The following is a 9,335-nucleotide window of genomic DNA, read 5'->3' as shown; positions in this document are numbered from 1 at the left end:
GTCTCTTGGTGATTAGTTAACTAACCTCAAAAGTTAGCTGGACTAATTTTCGAGGCTAACAAATGTCTTTCAAAATGTTATGATGTGATGTTAATGTGTGTTTCTGTCAATGACCCTAAACCAATTGGTTGCTCAAAGTTGGCTTAACTAATATGAGTTCAAACTAGGTTAAAACATTCCAAATGGATTAGATAGTTATCCCTCTTAGATGTTTCTTCATTTTTGCCCAAGGTAGAGAAGAAGAAGAACGAAGAGGGAGAGAAGAAAAAGAAAGAAAAATGAAAAAAGAAATAAAAGAAAAGGAAAATATATTTTAATTTTTAAAGTTTAGTTATTAAATTATTTTTTATTAATTTATTTAATTTTCTTAATTATTTTTATATTTTAAATTATTAATATTAGATGGACTAATGAAAATTTATTATGTATACATTTGTATACACAATGACAGTCCGACTTAACACTTTGTATAGCAAAGTAGATGACAAAGTGGAGACCAAAACAGAACAAAAATTTAGAGAATTTTGCTCTAAATTTTTAGTTGGGGGTTGATCGTACAAAATTTTAAAGTTTAAATAGTTTAGTTGTAAATTACTCAAAATTTTAAATATATAAAAAAAAAACTATAACAAATAAGCAAACTTATAAGTGACATATTTTGATAACAAAGTTACAAAATTTCATTTTTCATATAATTTTCAAATTAGCCTTTTACAAGGACCAAAAAAATTAATTATTCAGTTTCTAAACCTCACATCACAATTAAATATATTTTTTTTATAATTGAATTATAATATTACATTATTTACAATTATGATTTATATTGGAGAAATATATATCCACAAATATAAATATATTCTTCCTAATCTCTTATCTTCCCTTCCTTGAAAAGTTAGGTGTGAAGACAAAAGGTAAGTCAAAAAATGCCACCTTACCATCTGACTCATACACAGTGAGCCAATTAATCTAATACCCCTCATACAACTTTTTTTTTTTTTTTTTGAAAAAAAGCGTACTTATGATAGATAAGAATAACCTCATACAACTCGATTATTACGATTTAGCCCAAAGGTGATTTCTGCATATGATAATGAAATAAATAGAGAAAATTATATTGTATACCTACCTTACTTTATTTATTTTAATTTTTACCCTTGTTTTTATATTATTTAAGATATACTCACTTTTATAGATGATGCCCCTATTATATTTCTCAGGCTAATGTAAATTATGTGCTACTTCAGTGGAGGGTGAGAGTATATTGGGCAACCCACTTACAAAAGTGAATACATCTTAATAAAATATAATATGAGGGTATTTTTGATTAATCAATACAAAAAAGAAGTAATTCTCAATTTATCCCGATGAAATACGAATCAAACTGAACGAGGACGAAAATGACATTCACTCCGACCCATCAAACTGGGCCTCACACATAAGAGTGACAGAACGTGTTATCGTGTCGTATTCGTGTCATAATTTATGTGACCTGTTTCTATATTTCATGTTAGGATTGTCGACTCGTTTTTGACTCGTGTCTAATTTTCTCAGCCTTAGCCTAACCCGTAAAAATTTGTATCGTGTTCGTGTCGACCCACTGTGAGCTATTTTACTATTATTAAAGCTGAAATTATAAAGAAAAATAATAAATTTAGGTTCCATTAGAAAATTTATATACATTTATGTATACATAGTTTGTTATATATAATAAAAATAAAAAATTTTAAAATATTTTTAATTTTATGTTAAAAAAATTAAATTTAAATTTTTTAACTTAACATTAAATCACTAAATATATATTTTTATATAATTAAATTATTATTAATAATTTTTTATTTTATTATATTTAAAAAATTATGTTAAACATGTTAAATTTGTGTAAAATTCCACCTACCTCTAATTTTTCTCATCTTAATATATAAAATTCGTGTTATATTGGTATTCATGTGCCGTATCAAAACCCCGTTTTATCTTACACACCTCCTTTCGCCCCTATCCCATGATTTCATTACGCGACGCCACCAACGTCAGAAGTAGCGTAATTTCTTTCATTCTTTTTTTTAGCTAAATAAACAGTTCTTTCATTCTCTATTCAGCAAAATAGACTTCTTTCATTCTTTGTACTTTTTTTTTTTTTTATTATTAAAACTTCTTTCATTCTTTGTTGCTAGATCATTATCCAAACTCTCGGCATTACATGGCCCCACGTGTCGTGATCTCCAGCTGGGTAGAGGCAGTCGCCTACTAGTTCTCCCCAGGCAGTCTGGTGCACTGGGGACCACTAATAATTGGACCGAGTTAAATGTCATGGAAATGTGTCAAAATGTGGGATGTTTTCAGGAATCTCATATGGAGCGCATCACAGGGGATTACTTCTAGCTTCCATATGATTTTACGATGGAGTGGAGTCTATATGAACGTTCCACCAGAGCAGAGGAGGAGGACTTGTTTAAGCGGTCAATCACGTGGCGACGTGTCAGTGTATGATGAAGACACGTAAGCCTAAAGCCGGGGGAATAAGAGCGCGTGACGAACCTTCTTCATTGCCAGTTGGCATTTCTGGGTAGTCTACTGGCCGACCTTATCCTCTTCTTTATTTAATATTTTATTATTATTTTACTTAATATTTAATTTCTCTTAATAAACACATTAGTAATATTTCTTTATTTGCAAATTGTTCTCTCCAAAAGGGGGAAGGATTCATATTTAGAGAGAGAAAAAGAGAAGAGATAGAGAGAGAAATTGGCTATTGGGTTGAAGGAGTGGGCCGAAAAGACGAAACCCTAAAATTAGTTTTCCGGAGCTGAAATCGAAAAGATACTATTTTTCTTCCTTCTGATCCAAAACCGTACTGGAAAAGGTTCAGATTTTGTTCCTTCAAGGTAGATGCAGGTATTATTATTATTATTTGTTTGTTTTGTTTTGAATTTGTGTTAACAATTTGTTTTTTTGTGTAAGGAATTTTCTAATGTTATCGCCTGATTTTGTTTGGTGGTAATAGTGGGGAAATGGAATCAATAGGTCATTTTGTAATGTTTGAATCTGATTTAGAGATGGGTTTATAATGCTTTTATTTATTTTCATTTCAGAGGACTGGTTGATGTGATTCGTTTAAAAGATCAGTAGGAAACCAATACTGTGTTGGTTTTATTTTATTCTTTTGTTGTTATAAGATTTTGGAGTTCGGATTAACAATCGTTTGAAAGGAAGAGGAAAAAAAGGTGATTCAAAATGATGTCCAAATCGTATACCAATCTTTTGGATCTAGCTTCAGGGAATTTTCCTGTAATGGCTCGAGAAAAGAAACGATTGCCTCGAGTAATGACTGTTCCTGGTGTTATATCTGAGCTCGATGATGATCAAGCTAATAGTGTTTCGTCTGATGTTCCTTCCTCCATTATTCAAGACCGCATCATCATTGTTGCTAACCAGCTCCCTGTAAAAGCTAAGCGTCGACTGGATAATAAAGGGTGGTCTTTTAGCTGGGATGAAGATTCGTTGTTGTTGCAGTTAAAGAATGGTTTACCTGATGATATGGAGGTTTTATATGTAGGGTCTTTGAATGCTGATGTTGATGCAAATGAGCAGGATGATGTATCACAGCTTTTGTTGGATAAGTTTAAGTGTGTTCCAGCATTTTTACCTGCTGACATTCTGTCAAAGTTCTATCATGGGTTCTGTAAGCAGCATTTGTGGCCCCTTTTTCACTACATGCTTCCTTACTCAGCTACACATGGTGGCCGGTTTGAACGATCTTTGTGGGAGGCTTATGTTGCGGCAAATAAGATTTTCTCGCAGAAGGTTATTGAGGTTATAAACCCGGAAGATGACTATGTTTGGATTCATGATTACCATTTGATGGTGTTGCCCACATTCTTGCGGAGGAGATTTAATAGGCTCAGAATGGGGTTCTTTCTTCATAGCCCATTTCCCTCGTCGGAGATTTACAGGACTTTGCCTGTGAGAGAAGAGATTCTAAAGGCACTGTTAAATTCAGACCTCATTGGTTTCCATACTTTTGATTATGCCCGTCATTTCTTGTCTTGCTGTAGTCGGATGCTTGGTCTAGAGTACCAATCAAAAAGAGGTTATATTGGGTTGGAATACTATGGGAGAACGGTTGGAATTAAAATCATGCCTGTTGGGATCCACATGGGGCAGATCGAGTCAGTCTTGAGAAATCCGGATAATGAGTGGAGAGTAAAAGAGCTCAGACGAAAGTTTGCAGGAAAGACTGTATTGCTTGGAGTCGATGATATGGACATCTTTAAAGGTGTCAACTTGAAGTTGTTGGCCATGGAGCAGCTGCTGAGGCAGCATCCCTCCTGGCATGGAAAGGCTGTTATGGTCCAAATTGCAAACCCTGCTAGGGCAAGAGGGAAAGACCTTGAGGAAATTCAGGATGAAATACATGCTAGCTGCAAGAGAATAAATGAGACATTTGGTCGAGCCGGTTATGAACCAATCATCTTTATTGACAGGCCAGTCTCTCTGAGTGAAAGGGCTGCTTATTATGCAATTGCTGAGTGCGTGGTAGTTGCCGCAGTGAGGGATGGAATGAATCTTACACCATATGAGTACATTGTATGTAGACAAGGGGTGTCTAGTTCAGAGTCTAGCACGGACTTTGATGGGCCTAAAAAGAGCATGCTAGTAGTATCAGAGTTCATTGGATGCTCTCCTTCTTTGAGTGGTGCAATCCGTATTAATCCATGGAATATTGAGACAACTGCTGAGGCAATGAATGAGGCAATTTCTATGGCTGATTCTGAGAAGCAAATGCGGCATGAAAAGCACTATAGGTATGTCAGCACCCACGATGTAGCTTACTGGTCTAGAAGCTTTTTCCAGGATATGGAGAGAACATGTAGAGATCATTTCAGAAGAAGGTGCTGGGGCATCGGTCTTAGCTTTGGTTTCAGGGTTGTTGCCCTTGATCCCAACTTTAAAAAGTTGTCAATTGATCATATTGTTTCTTCATATTCAAGATCCAAAAACAGGGCTATATTGCTGGATTATGATGGTACTGTAATGCCACAAACATCCATCAATAAAGTCCCAAGTCCGACGGTCATCTCCACCATAAATATGCTCTGCGCTGATGATAAAAACTCCATATTTGTTGTCAGCGGGAGAGGAAGAGACAGCTTAGGGAAGTGGTTTTCTCCTTGCCATAAACTTGGTATTGCTGCAGAACATGGTTATTATATGAGGTATGTAATATCTGTTATCTGACTCTTTTTTTTGCCTTTTAAAGTACATACGTATTTGGATTTTTAAATGTATTTGATTTCTTAGGTGGTCTGCTGACAAGGATTGGCAAATTTGTGGCCCGTGTAATGATTTTGGGTGGATACAGATAGTTGAACCTGTTATGAAACAATACACGGAATCCACTGATGGTTCTTACATCGAAAAGAAAGAGAGTGCCATAGTTTGGCATCATCGTGATGCAGATCCTAGTTTTGGATCTTGCCAGGCCAAGGAGTTACTGGACCATCTAGAAAGTGTTCTAGCAAATGAACCAGTTGCAGTGAAAAGTGGTCAGTTTATCGTAGAAGTAAAGCCACAGGTATGCGCGTCCATCCACTTGCACTTTATATACATTGGTAGGCTAACATTAACATTACCCCCTTTTTTCGTTTCAAAAAAAAAAACATTACCTTTTTTTTAAAACTACCTATTATGTAAATGTATAATTTGTTATGCATTTAACAGATTGTTGTGCTTTTAACAGAATATAATAAAAAAAATGTTAATTTTAACGTAAGTTACAAAATATTATGACAGTGCATAGGCACATCTTTCCACTTGCACCTATTCTTCATAGTGTTATTTAAATAGTAAATATGAAACATTACTGAAAAAAATGGAACACGTGAACAACCATTTTATGAGAACAAACCCCATTCTTGTTCAAAAAAATTTCCATTTTATGTGAAAAACCATTTCCATTTTCACAATCCATACTTCTGCAATGAGAACAAAGTATATTGTTGCAATAATTAAAATCCTAATCATTGAGAATCATTCCTATAACTACAAATATTCTTATGACAGTAAGAATATTTCAGGAAAAAAAACTACTCTGCTCCTTGTGAAGAATTTCTGGCAAGAGTATTGACATTGTCATGTAAAGTTTTTAAGCTTAGAACTTTGAAAAGTTTGAAGAACAATACAAATATAAAGGTGAGTTTAATTACTTCTAAACAAATTAGAAAATATAATAGATTAAAAGTATGCACCGAAAAATGAAAAAACAGTAAAAATTCAACTATACCCATTGTTCCATTAGACTGAAAAGTCGATAACATATTACATTTCCATTATTTACATCAACCGGGGAAAAAACAGACTAAAAATTCATCTATACCAATTCTTTTAATTAGACTGAAAGGTTGATAGCATATTACTGTTGTTCTGTTAACATCAAGCTGAAGAAAAAATAAAAAACAGACTAAAAATTAACCAAATCCATTGTACTAATTAGCCCTGAAAGGTTGATAGCATACTATATCCATGTTTTATACACGAGAAACCATCTGCTGTCTAATTTTTTCTTTTCATTCAATTTTGTTTTCTTATTTTCACAAATATCAAAACAAGAAGAAGAAGATAAGCATGATGAGAGTATGCATTTATCGTTTAATTGTAAGAATAAAATTTTAATTAATGTTATTAGTAGACTATGAAAATTTTCATCGATTCACTTTTATAACAACACATTAGGCTGCTCCATATTTATCTATGTCTAAGCATGGGGAGAGAAACAAAGAAGACTGAAGAAATTACATTTTGTAGATATTTTTTTTATTTGTTATTACCTTTCCAAACATCAACGTGTATTTTTCACAAGTTGCTTTCTTCTAGTATGTAAATTTTCCCTTAGAAATAAGAATCATTGTATATTTATTATTCATAGCTAACCTACCATGAAAAATTGCCACCGAGAAAAATATTACGGACAAGCGTAAGTTGACACTTCTTTTTTCAGATATGATTGTGAGCCAGATAACCCTTTTTTTCCTCATCACATTTTATTTTAACTTTTGGTTTGAAAGTCTTTGGACATATTCATCCACCCTGGCCTAGAGGTGGGAGTATTAGTTTGGCCTAGAGTACATATCCACTACAAGGAAAGCTTGTTGCCATATGTTGTTACGAGGGTTTTGTCTTTAAAGTAGGGGAGATGTCTGGAACATTATTCTCCATTACATTGGTTCTCATAATGCTGTTGTTTTAGTAGACCCGATTGAGAAGGAGAGGACAGTAACACACTCTTACTATATTATAGTTGTTTGGCATGGAGGAAAGAAAATAGGAGAGATAGGTAGGAGAGAGAAAGTAAAGAGAAGATAGAAAGGATAGTATATTTCATTTGTAGTTGCTTGGTAGATAAGAAGGAAAGGAAGGAAAATTGGATTAATATAAAATTATTATGTATTCCTTATATAATTAATATACATTTTTTATAGGAAAGATAATTTAATAATTTTATACCCATTGTAATTATAAAACTGTTTTTTTTTTTGGAAAAAGAGGAGGATGCTACTTGTCTTAGACCTGGTGTATTGAAAACCCCATTTGTGGCGGAAGAAAATCGTAGTTACAAAAGTTTTAGCAATAATCACCCTACTTTTTCTCTCCACTTTCTTTTCTGGTTTAGAAACGAAAGAAATTAGTGGGACCTACTCACTGTGTTTTTCTTCTTTCCACTTTTCTCTTCCTACACTTCGTTTCCTCTCATTTTTCTTTTGCTCCATACCAAACGTAGGGTAGTGATTAGTGAAGGGTAGCTGTCTAGCTGATATAGCTAAGGAAATAGTTAAGGTGGCAATTGACACTTGAAAAGAACAGTATGATGTCAGAAAATGGACAGCGGTCGCTTACATTTTCAATAATCTTTTCTCGACAATTCAGGATCCATGTAAATTTGGTAACCTTCAATCATATTAACTTTCAAGATAATCTGAAATCAATATAATTTATGGTTTTGGCAGCGGCAATGATATAAATTCTTTTATTTGTCTATATCCCTTGTGCTGATTGTATATTGCTAATGAAATAGAATAATTGAGACGTTTTTCTTCTCAGGGAGTAAGTAAAGGCTTGGTTGCTGAAAATATCTTCACAACAATGAATGAGAATGGAAGACAAGCCGATTTTGTACTGTGTGTTGGTGATGACAGATCCGACGAGGACATGTTTGAGATTATTGGCAGTGCAATGTCAAGTGGTGTACTCTCAAATAATTCATCGGTGTTTGCATGCACAGTTGGACAGAAACCGAGTAAAGCCAAGTACTATTTGGATGACACGGCGGAAGTCATTAATATGCTTGAAGCTTTAGCAGAAGAATCAGATTGTGCTCCCTTGGAATTTGGAACTGTTAGTCATGCTTGAACTCTCTCCACCATGGCCTTTCAAAGGCCCTGGAAGAAGTACATGTACTTCTGTTTATTTTTCAGCCTTGCGGGGAAAGGTAAATTTTATTGGAAGAAAACATTGGACGCTACGTGTTTTGCTGTGGTTGAACAAAACAGGGCCATCTTAAGGCGTGGAATGTCTGGCCATCTAAAGATAAAAGAAATGAGAGTTTTGAAACAGCCAAATCAATCTAAAAGGGTTTGAATCATAGGACCAAATGTTTATTGATGGTGAACTGACGGGGGAAATAAGAAGATAAGGAAATTATTTGCACATCTTATACTTGAAGACTGCTAAGTCTAATGTAATAGGCATTTATATGCAAATAAGAGCCCCAGAAACACACTTGAAGTTCAACTGGAGAAAGATGACTTTAATGGCGGAAAGATGAGGATATCTAGTGGTAATTAGCAAGAAAACGTTGGGGGTATGATGTTTATTTGAAAAAGAACAGTATAGTGAATTTCTTTTTTTTTTTTCTTCCCATTACTGTCTTTTGGGCTTTTATTTTGTGGGCTTGAATCTGCTTTTGCAATTTGTTCTCAGATCGATTCCTTCGCTTATTGAATCTGTAAATTATTATATAGCAAAATTTTACTTAAGGTTTTAGTCCCTTTTTATTTGAAGCATAGTCCCAGTACTCTTTAGTACTAGTGTATTTAGTACTAGTGTATTTATGTGTTGTGGTTTCTTCTGATTTGATATTTTAGGACTGATGGCTGTTGTTGCTTTAGAGTAGTGGTCTAAATCCATAACGTAAAGCAAATCTTGCTTATATTATATTTTGGTTTGCTTTTAATGAAACAATAATTAATGCGTCAGATATTATTAAGAATTCAAATGTTTATGTAGTGTGGTGCGTGTTTATGTCATGATTCTGAGTCTCACCAGAAAAATAAAAAACGCCG

General features: G+C 33.9%; 1 protein-coding gene across 2 annotated transcripts; it reads left to right on the top strand.

Annotated features, from left to right (window-relative positions):
- Positions 1–2,630: 2,630 nt before the first annotated feature.
- Positions 2,631–9,029, top strand: LOC115712065 (probable alpha,alpha-trehalose-phosphate synthase [UDP-forming] 7). 2 transcript variants are annotated; one of them, XM_030640287.2, is made up of 4 exons: positions 2,631–2,892; positions 3,090–5,213; positions 5,299–5,572; positions 8,095–9,029. In XM_030640287.2, the coding sequence occupies exons 2-4, from the start codon at positions 3,232–3,234 to the stop codon at positions 8,401–8,403; spliced, it is 2,565 nt and encodes an 854-aa protein (XP_030496147.2). In that variant the 5' UTR covers positions 2,631–2,892; positions 3,090–3,231; the 3' UTR covers positions 8,404–9,029. The 2 variants fall into 2 exon arrangements, with proteins under 2 accessions (XP_030496147.2, XP_060974777.1); XM_061118794.1 differs by having other exon boundaries at positions 2,653–2,882.
- The last annotated feature ends 306 nt before the right edge of the window (positions 9,030–9,335 follow it).

Source organism: Cannabis sativa, chromosome 7, assembly GCF_029168945.1.
Source record: "Cannabis sativa cultivar Pink pepper isolate KNU-18-1 chromosome 7, ASM2916894v1, whole genome shotgun sequence".
In the NCBI taxonomy this organism is placed as follows: Eukaryota; Viridiplantae; Streptophyta; class Magnoliopsida; order Rosales; family Cannabaceae; genus Cannabis; species Cannabis sativa.
The sequence above is the reverse complement of the archived record's forward strand: the minus strand, read 5'-3'. Positions and strand labels throughout refer to the sequence as shown.